We start from the raw sequence: 19884 nt of genomic DNA on the forward strand, positions 1-19884 counted from the left end.
GATCTAGAAATATGGTCAAATTTGAAACTTTCTTTGCTGGGCTGTATCGCAGCTATAAAAATGAATGTATTGCGGAGAATGCTGTTTTTGTTTCAGGCATTGCAAATTGTGGACAAGATGGATTGCTTCAAGAAGTGGCAGAGAGATATTTCAAGATTTGTCTGGCAGGGCAAGAAGCCTAGGATAAAATTTAAAATATTAACGGATGCAAAGGAAAGAGGCGGATTTGCCCTGCCGGACCTTAAACTTTATTATGAATCAGCAGCTTTCTGCTGGTTGAAAGAATGGCTACTTCTTGAAAACACAGACATTTTGGATTTGGAAGGTTTCAATAATGTATTTGGATGGCATGCATATCTGTGGTATGATAAGGTCAAAGCGCATAAAGCATTTTAAAACCATATTGTTAGGAAAGCATTGTTTAATGTTTGGATAAGGTACAAAGATCTATTGGAAAATAAAACCCCAAGGTGGTTGTCACCAATGGAAGCGAAAGCTCAGAAAAAGCTCAATATGGAGGCTAAATTGCCGAAATATTGGGAAATTTTGGAACAAGATGGAGATAGATTAAAATTGCAGAGTTTTGAGAAACTAAAGAATAAAGTGCGAGATTGGCTCCATTATTATCAGATAATGGAGGCATATAATCTGGACAAGAAAATTGGCTTCCAGGTGGAAAAATCAAAATTAGAAACAGAACTGCTAGATCCCAAAACTAAGATACTTTCAAGAATGTATAACTTGCTGTTAAAATGGAATACACAGGATGAAACGGTTAAATCTGCAATGATTAAATGGGCACAAGATGTTGGACATGACATAATGTTTGCTGACTGGGAACAGTTGTGGACCACAGGTATGAAATTCACGGCATGTAGTGCCTTAAGAGAGAATATTATGAAAATGATTTATAGGTGGTACATGACCCCGGTCAAGCTTGCGAAAATTTATCATTTGCCTGATAATAAATGTTGGAAATGTAAAGAAAATGAAGGCACATTCTTTCACCTTTGGTGGACGTGCCCAAGGATTAAGGCTTTCTGGGAGACGATATATAATGAACTGAAAAAGGTATTTAAATATACCTTCTTGAAGAAACCAGAGGCCTTTCTTCTGGGCATAGTTGACCAATCGGTGTTAAAGAAGGATAGAACTTTCTTTATGTATGCCACAACAGCAGCAAGAATACTTATTGCAAAATACTGGAAGACACAAGATCTACCCACTTTGGAAGAATGGCAGATGAGGGTGATGGACTATATGGAATTGGCGGAAATGACCGGCAGGATCCGAGATCAGGGGAAAGAGTCAGTGGCAGAAGATTGGAAGAAATTTAAAGATTATTTACAGAGATATTGTAAAATTAATGAACTTTAGAATAATGTTGGATTAAAATTAAGAGGTTTCTAGCTGTAATGGGTTAAAAGAATATGAAAAAAAATGGGTTTATAAAAGTAAAATTTCAAGATCACAATAATTTAAGAATAAAGATTTGGGTAGAATAAAGAGGGAAACAAATTGCTGAGCTAATAAATTGAACTGGAATACAAAAAAGAGAGGTATGAGGAGGTCCAAGAAACGAGTAAATGAAAAATAATGTGATGGAAAGACTTTTTTTCCCCTTTTTCTGTTTGTTTTTATTTTTTGTAATGTAAAAATCTTAATAAAAATCTTATAAAAAAAACAAAAAAAACAAAAAAAGGTTTTTTTAAAAAAACAAAAACAAAGGGGGGAGACTTGACACAAGGCAGCCAACACGTCCGCAGTGAGCCCTACTCAATTGGCATGCCAACCGTGATGGTCCTAGACAGAAGATCATTCCATTCACAAAGGACCTGCATATGGAAGTGGATTCAGTACGGACTGAAACCCAGGACAATGATCAGCTCTTCCCTCTGGGGGCAGGAAACAGTGAACTCCCCTTTGTCCTCAGGAATGTAATCATGGGGAGGGGAAAGGAGGAACCGGACAGGGGACAAGACCCTCAGGTTACCACCACAACTCCTCCTCCTTCAGAGAAGTCACACTTCTCTGAAGTCTCTCAGCCCCACTCACCTCACAGAGTGTTTGTTGTGGGGGAGGAAGGGAAAGGAGAATGTTAGCCGCTTTGAGACTCCTTCGGGTAGTGAGAAAGCGGGATATCAAATCCAAACTCTTCTTCTTCTTCTTCTTCTCCCTAAACCCCTCCTCTTCGTGATGTGTCAATGATGTAGTCATGATGTAATCATGATGTAGTCATTATGTAGTCTTGGGGGTGCAGCATGGGGGATTAGCAGCTAATAAAAGTTGGGGTCTTCTTTTGTTGGGGACTTCCATCTTGTTCCACCTGGTGGCAGGTGGGAGTCCTGTGGAGACAGTCTTCAATCAAGACCAAGGCGACTGGCTGCTCTTTTGCTCTGCTCTTCCTGGCTGGTCTCCTTGTTTCTTGTCCAAGGGAGCCCTCAGATTTCTCCCTTAAGACATGGAATCTGCTTCTTGCTACAATTGTATCGGCTGCTTTTCTGAGCCTCTTGGCTGTTGTGCATGGACGGTGCCTGTGTCTGTTAACGGAAAAACCTGAGGGCTCCCTTGGACAAAAACAAAGACACCAACCAGGATAACTTGGAGCAAAACAGCAGCCTGTAGGCTTGGCCTTTATTGAACTGTTGCAACAGGGTGCTCCCCTCACTTGCAGGAGAGAGGAAGGACCCAGAAAAATGCTGTGCAAGGGCTTATAAAGACTTTTCAAATTGCCACCCTGTAGGTCAAGCCCACCCCCAGAAACATCATACATACATCACAGAAAGGAGGGGTTGAGGGAGGAGTTGTGGTGGTAACCTGAGTGCCCTGGCACCTGGCTGGTTCCCCATTTCCCCCTCCCCATGAGTACTTTCCAGGTGACAGCGGGGAGTTTGCAGTTTCCTGCCCCCAGAGGGAAGAGCTGATTATTGTCCTTTGTTCCAGTCTGTGCTGAATCCACTCCTATATGCAAGTTCTTTGTGATCTTGATGGTCTTCTGTCTAGGACCATCAGGGTTGGCATAGCAACTGGGCAGGGCTCCTGTGGATGTGCTGGTATGCTCAAGGAATTATGGGTGCCCTGTATCAACCCTTCCCCATTTTGTAGTCCTTCCTTCATGGAGTAAAATAGAAGTGGAACAGTGCAAATTCGATTTTGGTTGATTTTCTATGAATTTATAAGAGAAGTATAGCGTATGCAGTGTGTGAGTGTGAGTGTGTGTGAAGTTTGTAGAAACTGAATGATTGGGGGGGGGGGTTTCCTGCTACAGTGTCCACGGTCATTGTCCTGGCCTGAGTCAGAGGCTGGGGTGGGGAGCTGGGATTTGGGGGGGGGGTCGTTTAGCTGCCCCCTATTCCTGGTTTGAACAGCGCCAAGACCTAAAACACGGAGGGATCTAAGCTCGTGGGGTGGGGGAGGGGAGGATGTTGCAATGCAAACCTTGTCGGAGGGACGGGACCCACTTTGCAGCTGGATCTCCGGAACCTTCTCCCCCCCCCCCTCAATTCTTTCCCTCCCCTCCCGGCACATCCTCCTCTCACCTCGCCCCCACAACCCCAGATCCCGCCCCCAAACATCCCACCCCTTCCTCCTTCTCCAATCCGGCTTCTGCTCCAGGAATGTGGGGGGGGGTGAGCCCCCTCCCAACCTGCCTGCTTCTCCCGGAAGTGGAGCTTCCACTCCGGATTGCTGCTCTGCGCCGTAGCTCTGGGGGGGGGCGCGCTTTCGGAAAGGGGAGGGAGGAGGCAGGGGACCCCCCCACCCCTCGTGGATGTTGCAGGAAAGGAGAATCGGGAGCGAGGACAAAGAGGTAAAGGGGTCCGGGGGGGGGAGAGGGGAGAAAAGGACCCATAGACCCCGCCAGCTCCCCCAAGCGCCTTCCGTGGGGCCTGGATCCCTCCGCGCACGCTGCGAAGGGAGCTTTCCTCGCAGGGCGGATCCCTCGCCCCGTTTCCCAGGCTCCGCGCGTCCCATGAAAGGGTTAAGGGGCGCGAGAGACGCCTGGATAGAGACCCCCAGTCCCTCCCTTGCTCCTGTTCGGGGGGGGCCCTAGGATGGAGAGATGGGGGCGCAGGGCGAGGTGTCAGTCGCGCTAGAGTGCAGGGGAAACTGCGGGAGAGAGGGAGGGGGGAAGGGAAGAGGAGCACTGGGGGGGGGGAGATAGGAAGACCAGTTTTTTTGGGGGGCGTCTCAATCGTGGCTTCTTTGGGCAATCTTCGAAGGGGTCGCCTTGCCTTCCCCCTCCCGCCCAGGAATCAAGCCCCCCTTCAAGGCGACCAGAGAGGGATCCCTGGAAAGTGGGGGTCCTGTCCCCCCACCCTTTCTTCCTGCAAGCTCCATCCTCTTCCCACCCCATAAGCCCCTGCCCTGTCCGGATGCAGCGCTTCTGCCCAGTCCAACCATTGTTCCCCTGGAGAGGAGAGGAAATCCTGAAAGGAGGGGGGAGGCCTTCTCAGAAGCGGCTCTTGGTTTCCGCAATCCCACCCAGGAAGCAGCCAGAAAGTTTTTCCTCTCTCTCAGGCTTCCATCTTTAATGTCTTTTCCACTGAGGATGAGGATAATGTACACCTGTCCTCAGAAACAGGGGTGCAGAGTCCATGGAATGGCTCTCAGGATTGATACAGAAGTTGCACCTCAAAAGCATTTCTGTTCCTCTTATTCTTCATAGGCAATGTCAGAGTGACTGACAAGCTGAGATAAAACCCATCAGCATCTGATGACAGTGACTCCATGAATCTTCCCAGTCAAAGGACCCATTTTCATGATAGACAGTGCCTGTGGCTGGAGGCTCTACACACAGGATGTGCCTGTGCAGGCCAAAGACTGCCAGTATTAGCACAGGTGAGGTGTGTGTCATTCCCAAATTTACAGACTGTATGTGAATGAGAGTTTGTGGGTGGGATTATAATTTACGGCAACCCTGTGATTTTCTCTGCCCATAACATTTCGTAAGCTAATATTGCAGTAAAAATTCCAAAATAACTACAAAAAATCAGAAGATAATAATAATAGTACAGTGGTACCTCGGGTTACGAACTGAATTCGTTCTGCAGGTCCATTCTTAATCTGAAACTGTTCTTAACCTGAAGCACCACTTTAGCTAATGGGGCCTCCTGCTGCCGCCGCGCCGCCAGAGCAGGATTTCTGTCCTCATCCTGAAGCAAAGTTCTTAACAAAAGGTACTATTTCTGGGTTAGCAGAGTCTGTAACCTGAAGCGCCTGTAACCTGAGGTACCACTCTAGACGTTATAGTATTAGTATTTTCCCCCAGCCGCTCTGGGCAGCTTACAGTACATATAGATAAAGGTAAAGGGACCCCTGACCATTAGGTCCAGTCGTGGCCGACTCTGGGGTTGCAGCGCTCATCTCGCTTTATTGGCCGAGGGAGCCGGCGTACAGCTTCCGGGTCATGTGGCCAGCATGACTAAGCCGCTTCTGGCGAACCACAGCAGCGCATGGAAACGCCATTTACCTTCCCGCCGGAGCGGTACCTACCGTATTTTTCGCTCTATAAGACACACCTAGTTTTGGGGGGAGGAATCCAAGAAAAAAAAATTTTTGAATCCCAGAAGCCAGAACAGCAAGAGGAATCTGGCTTCTGGGATACTGTGTGGCTGTTCTGGCTTCTGGGATAACAGTGCCAAGGGCAGCAGGATGAAGAGGCTAAGGCAGAAGCCAGGACAGGCGCCTCGCTGAAGGGGCGCTGCGCAGTTCTCCCTCTTTGCGCAGCCGAAGACTGATAAGAATAACAGGATCCAAAAATAGCAAAAATGTAACTCACAGTAAAACCCTGACTTAGCATTCCAAAACAGCACTCAAGTAAGAAACAGACAAGCAGAGTAGAGTAATAACAGAATAGGAAGTGGGAGCAGGCACATTTCAATACTGTAATTTATATATAATTCAATGTCAGAGTAACCCTGGGACTAGATAAAAAGCCTCCAGGTGGACGTGCCCCATCTCCCCTTCACTGTCCTCTTCCGCACGGGCAGAATCTGCCTTCTGGACTTTGGGATTCACGGTTGTTCTCCTCCTCTCCATCCACCAGGACTTGACTTCAGGTGCAGCAGAATTCCCCAGCCCCCCAAGGATTTGAGACCCATCAGCTTTCCTCACCTGGTTTAGCCGGCCGGTTGAAGCCGTTGCTTGAACCCCTGTTGCATGCTGACAGCTTCTGGAAGCCACAGGTGAGAGCTGAGTGCAGGGTGGGGACCAAGGGTGGAAAAATGACCCCAGAAGGTGTAGGACATGTCCCCCACCAAAGGAACTACTGCTCCCCAACACCCCATGACATCTCGATTCAGGTAGGGAGCCGTATTGGTCTGACACAGTTGAAATAAAAAATTAAAAAATAGTACAGTAGGACCTTAGGGACCAGCTAATTTTGTTCTGGGTATAAGTTTTCGTGTGCTTGCACACTTCTTCAGATACACTGACACAGATGTCACCAGACCCTTGTATATCGTGGGAGGGTGGGTTGGGGTTTTTCTCATAAGGGTACTCCTACTACCATCTCACACTACCCTTCACTATATGAAGAAGTGTGCATGCACACGGAAGCTTATACCTAGAAGAAACTTAGTTGGTCCCTAAGGTGCTGTTGTGGTTGTTGTTGCTCTCAATTTATACTGTTTGGCTCCGACCTGTATGCCTTTAACCAACCGGTCTAGTGCACTCTGGTTTCTGTCACGGTGTCCTGTTGTGCCAGAAGCGCTTTAGTCATGCTGGCGACATGACCCAGGAAGCTGTCTGTGGACAAACAGTGGCTTCCTGGGCCTGACAGCAAAATGAATGTCACAACCCCATAGTCACCTTTGACTGGACTTAAAAGTCCAGGGGCCCTTTACCTTTTTTACCTTCATAAAAGATCAGACTTAGCAACCGCTTTGCTCTGGTTGGTCTCTGTTAGTTTCTCCAACCTTTGGGAGACTTACGGTTTCCCAGACGGGCTCCTCTTGCATCCCTTAAGGAGGAGCTGTTTTATGATCTTTTCCACCATCATCCCTGACCACTAGTCTTGCTAGCTAGGGGTGATGGCAGCTAAAGTCCAAAAACAGCTGGAGACCCAAGTTTGGGAAACCCTGTTCACCTTGAAGGAGAAAGGAGGGCTCACTTGCATCAGAACATCAGGTGAGCCCTGCAGGATCAGGCCCAAGGGGCCCCTGTGGAGGGACTGCTCACTGGAAGGACAGATCCTGAAGCTGGACAGATCCTGAAGCTGGGGCTCCAAGACTTTGGCCACCTCATGAGAAGAGAAAAGACCCTGATGTTGGGAAAGATGGAGGACGCAAGGAGAAGGGGACACAGAGGACGAGATGGTGGGACAGTGTTCTCAAAGCTACCAGCATGAGTTTGACTAAACTCCAGAGTCTTGGAGCCTCAGCTTCACGATCTGTCCTTCCAGTGAGCACTCAGGGCTGATTTCCTTCAGAATGGAGAGGTTTGATCTTCTTCCAGTCCATGGGACTCTCAAGAGTCTCCTCCAGCACCAGAATTCAAAAGCATCCATTCTTTGGCGATCAGCCTTCTTTATGGTCCAGCTCTCACTTCCATACATCACTACTGGGAAAACCATAACTTTTACTATACGGACCTTTGTTGGCAAGGTGATGTCTCTGCTTTTTAAGATGCTGTTTGTGTTTGTCATTGCTTTTCTCCCAAGGAGCAGGCGTCTTTTAATTTCATGACCATCTGCAGTGATCATGGCGCCCAAGAAAGTGAAATCTCTCACTGCCTCCATTTCTTCCCCTTCTATTTCCCAGGAGGTGATGGGACCAGTGGCCATGATCTTCGTTTTTTTGATGTTGAGCTTCAGACCATATTTTGCGCTCTCCTCTTTCACCTTCATTTAAAAGGTTCTTTAATTCCTCCTCACTTTCTGCCCTCAAGATTGTGTCATCTGCATATCTGAGGTTGCTGATATTTCTTCCGGCAATCTTAATTCCGGTTTGGGATTCATCCAGCCCAGCCTTTCGCATGATGAATTCTGCATATAAGTCAAATAAGCAGGGAGAGAATATACAGCCCAAAGAACCATAATAGTATTTACCCATCCCCCTATCTGCAAGGCTTTCCTCTGCTTCTCCTCTGAATGCATCAGGATTCAACCCACCATCTTGATGGATTTCTGCCTGGGGCATGTGCTGCCCTTGATCGCCTCCTGCCTGCTAAGCGATTATGGAGTCAGGGGGAGCCCTGGATCCCCCAATTCCAGAGGAGTCATTAGGCGTTGGAACCCAGGAAATCCGTCAAACCGTTGAATGTTGGCAATTATTTGAAGCTTCTTCAGTTTTCAATACAGTATTGGGTAGTCGGAGGAAACAGTCCGATTCATGGGATCCGCTTACTGCTACAATTTTATAGGTTGCTTTTCTGAGCCTCTTTGCTGTTGTGCATGGAAGGTGCCTGTGTCAATGGTCACTGTCCTGGCCTTAGTCAGAGGCTGCGTTGGGGACTTGGGGTTTTTGGGGAGTCGTTTAACCGCCCCCCCATTCCTGGTGCACCAATACCTAAAACAGGGACGGATCTAAGTTCATGGCGTGGGGTGGGGGAGGGAAGGAATTTGCAATGTAAACACTGTTTGTGCGGGACCCCACTTTGCAATTGGATTGCCGGGATCAGCCCCTCTCCCACTCTCCTGATCCCCAGAAAGAGGAGGGGAGGGGGGGGCTTCCTCTCCTCCCCCCCTCAATTCTTTCCCTTCCCTCCCAGCATATCACTCTCTCAGCCCTTCCCGCACTGCCCCAAATCCCGCCCCCAGACGTTGCTCCTCTTCCTTCTCCTCCTCCTCGCAAGTCTGCTTCTGTTCTGGGAATGTCGGGTGTGAGCCCCCTCCCCCCCCCGCCTGCTTCTCCCGGAAGTGGAGCTTCTGCGCCAAATTGCTGCTCTGCTCCATAGCTCTAGGGGCGCGCGCTTTCGGAAAACCCCCCTCCCCGTGGATGTTGCAGGAAAGGAAAGGAGAATCGGGAGCGAGTTAAAAGAGGTAAAGGGCTTTCCTTGGCCCCTTAGGCGCCTTGGCAGGGGCTGACATGGGGCCCCCACCCAGGGAGTCCTCACGAGGGCCTCCTTGCCCCGGAGCGCTGTGGGGTTCGCGGGAAGAGAGTCGGGCCATGAAAGGGTTAACAGGCGCTACAGGCGCTTGGATAGAGACCCGTCCCTCCCCTCTCGTATTGGGGTGGCCCCTCCGGATGGAAAGATGGGGCGCGCATGGCGAGGGTTGGGCCGGGCCAAGGGGGCCTCTGGGTGCAGGGGAGACGCTGGGAGAGAGGCAGGGGGTCGAGGAAGTGGGGGGGGAGGGGAGCATCCCAGCAGTATTGGGGGGGGGGAGAGCTAGGAAGACCAGTCTTTGGGGAGACCACTCCATTGTGGCTTCCTTGAGGAATCTCCAGAGGGGGCGCTTTGGCTTCTCCCTCCCACCCAGGAATGGGCCACCCCTTCAAGGCGACCAGAGAGGGATCCCTGGAAAGTGGGGGGTCGTGTCCCCCCACCCCTTCCTTCCTGCAAGCTCCATCCTCTTCCCACCCCATAAGCCCCTGCCCTGTCCAGACACAGCGCTTCTGCCCAGTCCAACCATTGGTCCCCTGGAGAGGAGAGGAAATCCCGAGAGGAGGGGGGAGGCCTTCTCAGAAGCGGCTCTTGGTTTCCGCAATCCCACCCAGGAAGCAGCCAGAAACCTTTTCCTCTCTCTCAGGCTTCCATCTTTATTGTCTTTTCCACTGAGGATGAGAATAATGTACACCTGTCATCAGAAACAGGTGCAGAGTCCATGGAATGGCTCTCAGGATTGATATGGAAGATGCACCTCAAAAGCATTTCTGTTCCTCTTATTCTTTTTAGGCAATGTCAGAGTGACTGACAAGCTGAGATACAATCCTTCAGCATCCGATGATAGCAATTCCATGAATCTTCCCAGTCAAAGGACCCATTTTCATGGTAGACAGTACCTGTGGCTGGAGTCTCTACACACAGGGTGTGCCTATACAGGCCAAAGACTGCCAGTATTAGCACAGGTGAGGTGTGTGACCTTCCCAAATTTACAGACTCTATGTGAATGAAAGTTTGTGGGTGGGATTATCGTTTACGGCAACCCTGTGATTTTCTCCACCCATAACATTTCGTGAGCTGATATTGCAGTACGAATTCCAAAATAACTTTTAAAAATCACAAGATGATGATGATAATAATAATAATAAAAATAAAATTTTATTTATACCCCACCCTCCCCAGCCAAGGCCGTGCTCAGGGGGATGATAAGAATAATTGCAGTATTTATAGCCTGCCCATCTGGTTGGGTTTCCCCAGCCACTCCAGGGAGCTTAAAGTACATAAAAAAGACAGTAAAACATCAAACATTAAAAACATCCCAATGCAGCTGTCTTCTAAATGTCAGAGAGTTGCCCATTTCCTTGCCCTCTGAAGGGAGGGCATTCCATGGGGCAGGAGGCCCTCTGTCTGGTTCCCAGGAACTTCACTTCTGCCAGCAAGGGAACCAGCAGAAGACCCTCGGAGGAGGACCTCCCTGTCCAGACTGAGTGATGGGGGTGGAGACGCTCCTTCAGGTCCACAGGGCCGAGGCTGTTTATGGCTTAAGGTTGCAGATCTTGTTCCTCCATAACGATCTCCAGAGCAAGTTCCACGCATAATTAGCAGAGTAGCAAAAAATGCTCAAAGGCAGCAAAAAAGTAATTCAACTGAGAAATCTATTACAGTGGTACCTCTGGTTGCGAACGGGATCCGTTCCGGAGGCCCATTCGCAACATGGGCAGAACACAAACCACGTCTGCGCGTGTGCAGGTCACGATTCACTGCTGCGAATGCATGTGACATCATTTTGCACGTCTGCGCATGCGCGAGCGGCAAAACCCGGAAGTAACTGGGTTGCCATGGGACACAAGACAGAAACGCACAACCTGAAGCAAACGTAACATGAGGTATGACTGTACTGAAGACAGAGAAGCATAACAGGATCCAAAAAATAGCAAAAATGTAACTCACAGTAAAACCCTGACTTAGCATTCCAAAACAGCACTCAAGTAAGAAACAGACAAGCAGAGTAGAGTAATATCAGAATAGGAAGTGGGAGCAGGCGCATTTCAATACTGTAATTTATATATAATTCAATGTCAGAGTAACGCTGGGACTAGATCACAAACCTCCAGGTGGACGTGCCCCACCTGTCCTTCACTTTCCTCTTCAGCACGGGCAGAATCTGCCTTCTGGACTGTGGGATTCACGGTTGTTCTCCTCCTCTCCATCCACCAGGACTTGACTTCAGATGCAGCAGAATTCCCAGCCCCCCAAGGATTTGAGACCCATCAGCTTTCCTCACCTGGTTTAGCTGGCCGGTTGAAGCTGTTGCTTGAACCCCTGTTGCATGCTGACAGCTTCTGGAAGCCACAGGTGAGAGCTGAGTGCAGGGTGGGGACCAAGGGTGGAAAAATGACCCCAGGAGGTGCAGGACATGTCCCCCACCCAAGGAACTACTTATCCCCAACACCCCATGACATCTAGATCCAGGTAGGTAGCCGTGTTGGTATGACGCAGTTGAAATAAAAAATTACAAAATATTCCCGTAGCACCTTAGAGACCAACTAAGTTTGTTCTAGGTATAAGCTTTCGTGTGCATGCACACTTCTTCAGATACACTGAAACAGATGTCACCAGACCCTTATATATCATGGGAGGTTGGGGTGGGGCTGTTCCTCATAAGGGTACTCCTACTACCATCTCCCACTACCCTTCACTATATGAAGAAGTGTGCATGCACACCAAAGCTTATACCTAAAACAAACTTAGTTGGTCTCTAAGGTGCTACTGGACTATCTGGCTACCTACCATGAAGTACAGTTATCTCCTTGCCTTGAATATCCTGCTTTTCAGAGCCAGATTAGGATAGTCCTGTGTCAGAAGACGGTGCAAGAGATCAGGCAGCACATCATTATTATAAAGAACCATTGTGGTGGGTATTTCCGTCTGGGATTCCCATGCGCCAGCTGCTTTCCTTCTGCTTCTCCTGCTCTCTCCATGCAATGTGAGGCATGTAGACAGAGGTCCATCTCCAAGAAAAGAAGCTTCTCTGAGCACCCATTCAGCTGACTCCAAGCACCAAAACTGGTCACTAGTTCTCTGACTGACCCAGACCAAAGTCCCTGGAAAAGATGTAGACCTGGGCCTCCCAAAATGGTCCACATGGATCTTCTGAGGCCAATGGGACTGTGCAGGTGACTGCTGAAGATTTAGAGGTGAAAAGGGGTGGTGGTGGATGGAGGATTATGACGCAGAGGATGGGAATTGTCCAAAGGAACAATGAACCAGAGAAAGAGAGGGCCTTTTCATGGACAGAGAGCAGCTGCCTTTCCTGTGAGGAAACAATTGATTTGAGAAGGCTGCATTCCAAGATCATGCTGCTTCATTAATGATGATTGAGGATAATGAAAGGTTGCTGATGCATTACTATCATTTGACATCATTGCATCTTTATTTCCTCAAAACTTGGAACATGGGTAGGAGGCGGGGGAATGTAGGAGATGTTGAAATAAGAAAAGCTGCTAATGGCATTTGATGTGCTCTCTTTCCATTTGTTCTCTTCCTTGAAACTCAAACAGGATTTCCTTTCCTCCCACTCTGAAGAAGGAGATGGAGAAGACAGTCAGAACTCCAGGAGATGGGACACCTTTTGTTTCATTAGAAAGAGAAATTAAAATGTGTGAAATGTGGATTATGCTTCATAGAATGAGCACACATAATTCACATCAATGACCTCCGACAGGGGAGAAACCATTGAAAGGTAAGGAGTGTAGAAAGAGTTTCACTGATATTGGAAAACTTAGAATACATCAGCAGATTAACATGGGCAAGAAAGGATTCAAATGCATGCAGTGTGGGAAGAACTTCAGTCAGAGTGGATCCCTCAATATACATCAACGTATTCACACAGGAGAGAAACCATACAAATGTATGGAGAGTGGAAAGAGCTTTAGTCAGAGTGGACACCTCAATTTACATCACCAGACTCACACAGTGGAGAAACCATTTAAATGTATGGAGTGCGGAAAGAACTTCAGTCAGAGGGGATACTTTACATCAACGGACTCATACAGGCGAGAAACCATTTAAATGCATGGAGTGTGGAAAGAGCTTTAGTGATATTAGAAACTGTAGAAAACATCAACAGACTCACACAGGGGAGAAACCATTTAAATGCATGGAGTGTGGAAAGAGCTTCGGTTTCAATGCAGAACTTAGAAGACATCAGCGGACTCACAGAGGGGAGAAACCATTTAAATGTATGGAGTGTGGAAAGAGCTTCAGTTTCAATGCAGAACTTAGAAGACATCAACGGACTCACAGAAGAGAGAAACCATTTAAATGTATTGAGTGTGGAAAGAGCTTCGGTTTCAATGCAGAACTTAGAAGACATCAACGGACTCACAGAGGAGAGAAACCATTTAAATGTATGGAGTGTGGAAAGAGCTTTAGTGATAATGCACACCTTAGAAGACATCAACAGACTCACACAGGGGAGAAACCATTTAAATGTATGGAGTGTGGAAAGAGCTTTAGTGATAATGCACACCTTAGAAAACATCAACAGACTCACAGAGGGGAGAAACCATATAAATGTATGGAGTGCGGAAAGAGCTTCAGTCTGAGTGGACACCTCAATATTCATCTACAGACTCACACAGGGGAGAAACTGTATAAATGTATAGAGTGTGGAAAGAGCTTTTGTGAAACTGGAAAGCTTAGAAGACATCAACGGACTCACACAGGGGAGAAACCATTTATATGTATGGAGTGTGGAAAGAGCTTTTGTGAAACTGGAAATCTTAGAAGACATCAACGGACTCACACGGGTGAAAAACCATATAAATGTATGGAGTGCGGAAAGAGCTTCAGTCAGAGTGGACACCTCAATATTCATCTACAGACTCACAGGGGAGAAACTGTATAAATGTATGGAGTGTGGAAAGAGCTTTTGTGAAACTGGAAAGCTTAGAAGACATCAACAGACTCACACAGGGGAGAAACCATATGAATGTATGGAGTGCGGAAAGAGTTTCAGTCAGAATGGAGACCTTAGATTACACCAGCGAACTCACACAGGGGAGAAACCATTTAAATGCATGGAGTGCGGACAAAACTTCAGCCATAGTGGAAATCTTAGAAAACACCTCAGACCCACATCAGAAAAGCCAGTTAAATGTTTGGCCTCTGGAAGGAGCTTCAGTCACAGTAGACTCCTTGATTTACATTAACAAACTCACATAAGAGACAAACCATATAATTGTCAGGAAGTTAGATAGAGGTGGAGGTCCAGTACTTGTGGAAGTTCTAAATCAACAGACTCATGCACAGGTTGAACTTTAAGAGTTAAAACCCTACAAACCATCAACAGACATGAGGAGAAGCAGTTTAAATGGAAAGATTACAGAAAGTGATTTAATTATAATGGAATGTTTAAGAAACATCTAGGGACTCTCACAAGGGAGAACCCATTTAGATGTATGGAGTGTGGGACATGTTCCTCTCAGAGTCCACTCTTCTTCCCAGCAATGATCTCCAAAGAAATCCATATTCCTGCTTCAGGGCCAGCTGAGTCTGTTTCTCTTGTCCTTATCTCTTAGCTAGGTAACTCCTGTCTAATCTGCTCTGTATCAGTGTCACTCCCTGCTTCTGAGACCACTGCAAAAGAGGAGGGTCAATTCCCCCCCTCCAGCTCCCAGGAAAGCTGATCTGCCTGAGAATGCATTCCTACATACTCAGCTTCAGACCATTCCCTGACGCATTGCGAGAACCCTTGAAAAAGAAGTGATTTGGCTCACCATTGGAAGCTAAGACCCATAAAAGGTTGAATATGAAAGATACGTGGTTGAAGTATAATGCTATTCTGATGGAAGTAGGGGACCTTGTGATCCGTTGAAAGATAAATTAGATGATAGGTTCCAGTACATCCAGATAAATGAAGTGTTTAAAATGGATAAGAAAATTGGTTTTCAAAGAGAGAAATCAAAACTGGAAACGGAATTATTAGATACAAAACCGAAAAACCTATCTAAGATGTATAATTTATTGCTGGAATGGCGTACAAAAGATGTACAAGTGAAATCTGTAACGATTGAATGGGCCAGGCATGTGGGGCACAATATCATGATGGTGGATTGGGAGAAATTGTGGAAAAAGGAATCAAATTTACAGCTTGTAATGTATTAAGAGAAAAATGGGTGAAAATGATGTATAGATGGTATTTAACACCAGTGAAGTTTGCAAAAATGTATCATACTCATGATAATAAATGCTGGAAATGTAAAGAAAAAGAAGGAACCTTTTACCACATGTGGTGAACGTGCCCCAAGGAAAAAGACTTCTGGGAAAGTATTTACAATGAACTGATGAAAGTATTGAAAGAAGTATTGAAAGAATTGGAAGAAGTTTAAGGAATATTTGAAAAAATATGTTAATATTTAAATCTTAGAATAGCTTTGGAAGTGGATATAGGCTGCAGGCTTAGAAGTAGAAGATAGTGTATTTTAAAATAGTATTATTTGTAAGTGATAAAATGTGAAGTGATTTTAAGAGTGATTTTAAAAAAAGATGGTTAGAAACGATGATATATGTAAACTGCTAAAGATGAAGTAAAATGAAAATCAGATAGGTGGGACTTGGGGAAGCCCACTTAACAATGATTAGGAAAATAAGGATATGACAATAATTTGTTTGTATTTCTGTTTGAGTTCTTTATTTGTGTTATAAAATGAATATTTTTTTTTTGGAAAAAGCAAAACAAAAAAACAACTGATACGGCAATACGACACAGATCACAGCGTGTGTTTTTGTGTTGCATGTTTGCCTGGAAGCAGCCGGCAGAAAGCTTTGCTTCGTGAAGCCCCTGCAGATGCCGAGTTCCTGACTTCCCTCCCAGGTGGCAGGAAGTGAAAGACACACCTCCATTGCCCTGTGTCCTTCCAGCCTCTTTCCTCCCTTGCTCCCTTCTGCCAGATTGTGTGCCTGACTTAGATATCCTGCATGCTGTATTTTTTTTACTGCTGAAACTGGATTTGTTCTCAGGAGCTAAGTTTTGTGCCTCACTGGGGTCCCAGTGAGAACTGTATGCTTTGAAAGCTCAGTAAACTATTACTGAAAAAGTCCTGCTGCTTCTGTGTGTGTTTTTGACCTCAGTGTGGGAATTGCTCTACACGTGGCCCCTACCCTGCCGATACATGGCTCAGGCCTTGGAGTTGCTGTACTCAAGCATTCAAGATGGGTGTTTGTGTGACAGACTGGTTTTTGCCACAAACTCTGTCACCCCCACCACTGCATGATCTCCAAACACTACTTATTCAACAGAACTTCATCCCTGCCCCCTGCACGTTCTGAAGAAAACTTAAAATTTAATGGGAGATTCCCGCCCCCCCAAGCCTAACTGCAAGAGGGGGAAGGATGGGTTGCAGGTACCAGGAAAGTCTCCTGATGGGCCCATCTTCACTCATGAACCACATAGGGGAACCCCAGAGCTACTGCTTATTCTGGGGTTTGGGGAGGATAATATTTTTCCCTAGTCCAGAAGTTATTAGTCAATCATGCTGCTAGGGAGTCTTCCTGCCAGAGGACCACAGTGCATATTGCTATCCTACTGATTTTACTCTTGTTGTTGCTGTTGCTGTCATGGACTGGAGGGGTGCAGGGGGCGGGAGGCACCAGTCTGGGGTACCCACAAGGGAAGAAGGCTCAGATCCTGGGGACTGGTGGTGGGATGGTGATGAGCAGATAGAGGGAGAAAAGGGAGCAGAGGGGGAGGGGAGGTGTTGCAAGCTGAGGAGGAAACAGGGTTTGGTGAGCAGGAAGATGCTGGGGCAGAGAGCAGTTCAGGCTCAGAGGGAGGAGTGGGGGGGCTAGGAGACCCAGAAGAGGAGGCCATCAGCTGAAGCATCCAGGGAGACTCCCCCTCCTGCTGCGACCAGCTCCCCTCTCCCCACACAGGGAAATCCAGTTCAGACCCATGAACCTGTACATGATATTAATGGGTGTAGGTTTTTTTGTCCCAACATGCATCACTTTAATCTCATTGACAATGAACTGTATTTTCTGCTCATTCACCCCATTTGGAGAGGTCCTTTTGGAGCTCCTTGCATCTCTCTTTTTTTGAACAACCCTGGACAATTTACATCGACTTTTAAAACTCCCCCCCCCCTTCACCCAGAATACTTTTCAAGTAGCATCTTCACTAGTATGTCACAAATAGGGAGGGGTATCAAAGGGTTACACAAGTGCAACAGTTGGTCACTCCATCAGATACATCTCTGGACACCTCTCCAGTACCCATCACCCAGAGAACAATAAAACTATCGACACAATAAAGTAGTACCTCGGGTTAAGTAATTAATTCATTCTGGAGGTCTGTTCTTAACCTGAAACTGTTCTTAACCTGAGGTACCACTTTAGGTAATGGGGTCTCCTGCTGCCGTGCCACCGCCACACTATTTCTCTTCTCATCCTGAAGCAAAGTTCTTACCCTGAGGTACTATTTCTGGGTTAGCGGAGTCTGTAACCTGAAGCGTCTGTAACCCGAGGTACCACTGTAATTATAATAATAAAATAAAATAAAATATATTTATATCCCGCCCTCCCCAGCCAAAGCCAGGCTCAGAGCGGCTAACAACAGTAAAAGTAATATAGTTTACATAAAATCACAATCAATTAATTGAAATACATTCTAAAATCAATTCATTCTAAAATCAGTTCAGAATCAAATTACATCCTTGCCCTCAGGGCTTCTCCTGAGATGGGCTTTCAGAACCTGGCTTGGTCAACTGCCTCTGTGGAAGTCTATTGTCGTCCCTTGGTCACTCCCAGGGTGGGGCGAAGTGTGGCTCGGGGGATTATGGCAGGAGGCCCTGTTTTTGCTGCCTACGTGACTATCCGCTTCCAGGGTCATGGAAGAGGGTGAAGCCTAAATTTACTTTTTCTTAAGAGTTAAAATGGCGTTGGAATGGGAAGAATCGGTTAAAGTATGGATTTTATATGAATTTACAAATTTAGTTATCATTCCCAGAGCTGTCAAGCTGAAAGGATACATTCAGACACAATCTTTGTAACATTCTAGCAACTTTAGGCAATCGAAACCAAAATGGCTACATTTAATATACTTTGCCCATAGTCTTAGCAGCAGGAGGGCGCTGAGACAATCGTGCAAAGGCTGAGCTGAAAGGCTGGTTTGGAGGCAGTTTCAGCCGTCTACGGATTCCCCCATTGGCTAGCTGTCAAAACATAGTGCTCTTGATTGTTGGGCTTCGGTTATTCATAAATCCCATTCATAAAACACAAAGTCCGTAAATCCCATTCTTAAAATGCAGAGACCGTGTTTTCCTGTATTTATAAGATATGTGAATCTTTTGCGACTGAGGGGAGAAGGGTTTGGGGTTCCTCGTCCCAGGGGATAATGTCAGATGGTAACCCCCTCCCCTGTAATTTCCGTAACACCAGGAAGGAATCCCCCCCCACCTTAGTCACATGCAGCTGGGCTCACTTGCCAGAGCCACCTGGAAGGCATGACTACAATTCCCATCATCCCTGACCACTGGTCCTGCTAGCTAGGGGTGATGGGAGCTGTAGTCCAAAAGCAGCTGGAGACCCAAATTTGGGAAACCCTGTTCTCCCTGAAGGACAAAGGAGGGTTCACTTGCACCAGAACATCAGGTGAGCCCTGCAGGATCAGGCCCAAGGGGCCCCTGTCCTCCCAGGGGCCAAGCAGGGGCCTCTTCTGGGAAGCCCACCGGCAGCACTTGACCCCAGAGAAGGGGGGAGGCGCATTTCTTCCAGGGACACATTTCTGGGGTCCCCACGTTGCGCCCCAGCCTGGCTCCACTCGGCCAGGGCAGCTGTGTGTTGTTTCGCTGCACGTGAGCCTGCCCCGTGCAATGTGGGGCTCTTAGAAGGAATTTGAGGGGGGCCGGAGGGACTAGGGCTTCCCCGCACTTGCAAAGGACCAGTAGAAGCGGAGGGGAGGCAGGCAGCAGGAGGGCGATGGGGAGGAACCAGCGAGAAGAAGCTTCTGGAGCCTGGGCAGCCCCCTCCCCGCCTGCTCCCGGAAGGTTTCCTCTCCCCATTTCATTTCAAGGATTGGGGGACCTCAGCATCCCGGGGTTGCTTTGCTCCGGGGGGGGGAGGGGGAGCTATTTTGTTTGCTGAAGGCAGGAGTCACAATCCTGTCACATTGTGTTGTGTCTGGCTTTTAGGTAAGGGGGTGGGGCTCAGGTGGGAAGGAGTTGAGAAGGAAAATATCCCCGGGTGCGGATTTCCTTCGCTGCCCAGCTCGTCAGGATGCCCCTCCCGGGGGTCCCTCCGGTCAGCAAAAGAAGGAGAATCCAGCCAAGTTAAAGAAGCAAACGGCGGTCAGTTGACGTGAACTTTATTTGTTGCAACAAGGTTCAAACACACCAAGAGTAGGAACCCCGATAAGATGGTTGCATGGATTTTTAAGACCTCTCCCCATTTCCCACAATACATTTTTCCACACCATCTTTGATGCATCACAGATTTGTCACAAAGGAGGAGTCTTTGGCATTCAGAAACATGAGCCCGTCACCCACCCCTGTCAACAACCCCAGTTTCTCACACCTTTAAACTGCCCTCTTCCAATAAGAACCATAATAGTATTCAGACATCCCTCTAGCTGCAAGGCTGTCCTGGGCGTCTCCTTTGAAAATATCAGGATCCTCCTCCTCCTCCTCCTCCTCCTCCTCCAATCCGGCTTCTGCTCCGGGAATAAGGGAGGGGTGAGCCTCCTCCCAAACTGCCAGTTTCTCCCGGAAGTGGAGCTTCTACGCCGGATTGCCGCTCAGCGCCATAGCTCTAGGGGCGCGCCCTTTCGAAAAGGGGAGGAGGGGC

At 47.5% G+C, this 19884-nt stretch overlaps 2 protein-coding genes across 3 annotated transcripts in view; both read left to right on the forward strand.

The window, feature by feature from the left end:
• Positions 1-14101, forward strand: part of LOC128421999 (zinc finger protein 782-like) — a 43085-nt gene extending 28984 nt beyond the window's left edge. The window contains exons 1-3 of one of the 2 annotated variants that reach the window (XM_053405442.1): positions 3582-3808; positions 4667-4839; positions 12603-14101. In XM_053405442.1, coding sequence (XP_053261417.1) covers positions 13118-13951 — 834 coding nt within the window. In that variant the 5' untranslated portion in view covers positions 3582-3808; positions 4667-4839; positions 12603-13117 and the 3' untranslated portion in view covers positions 13952-14101. Of the gene's footprint in view, positions 1-3581; positions 3809-4666; positions 4840-9834; positions 10008-12602 lie in introns of those variants that run through there. The other variant, XM_053405441.1, reaches the window with a different exon arrangement.
• Positions 1-19884, forward strand: part of LOC128421964 (oocyte zinc finger protein XlCOF6-like) — a 121370-nt gene that overhangs the window by 37410 nt on the left and 64076 nt on the right. The window lies entirely within an intron of this gene.

The sequence above is a fragment of the Podarcis raffonei genome, chromosome 10 (assembly GCF_027172205.1).
Source record: "Podarcis raffonei isolate rPodRaf1 chromosome 10, rPodRaf1.pri, whole genome shotgun sequence".
Classification (NCBI taxonomy): Eukaryota; Metazoa; Chordata; class Lepidosauria; order Squamata; family Lacertidae; genus Podarcis; species Podarcis raffonei.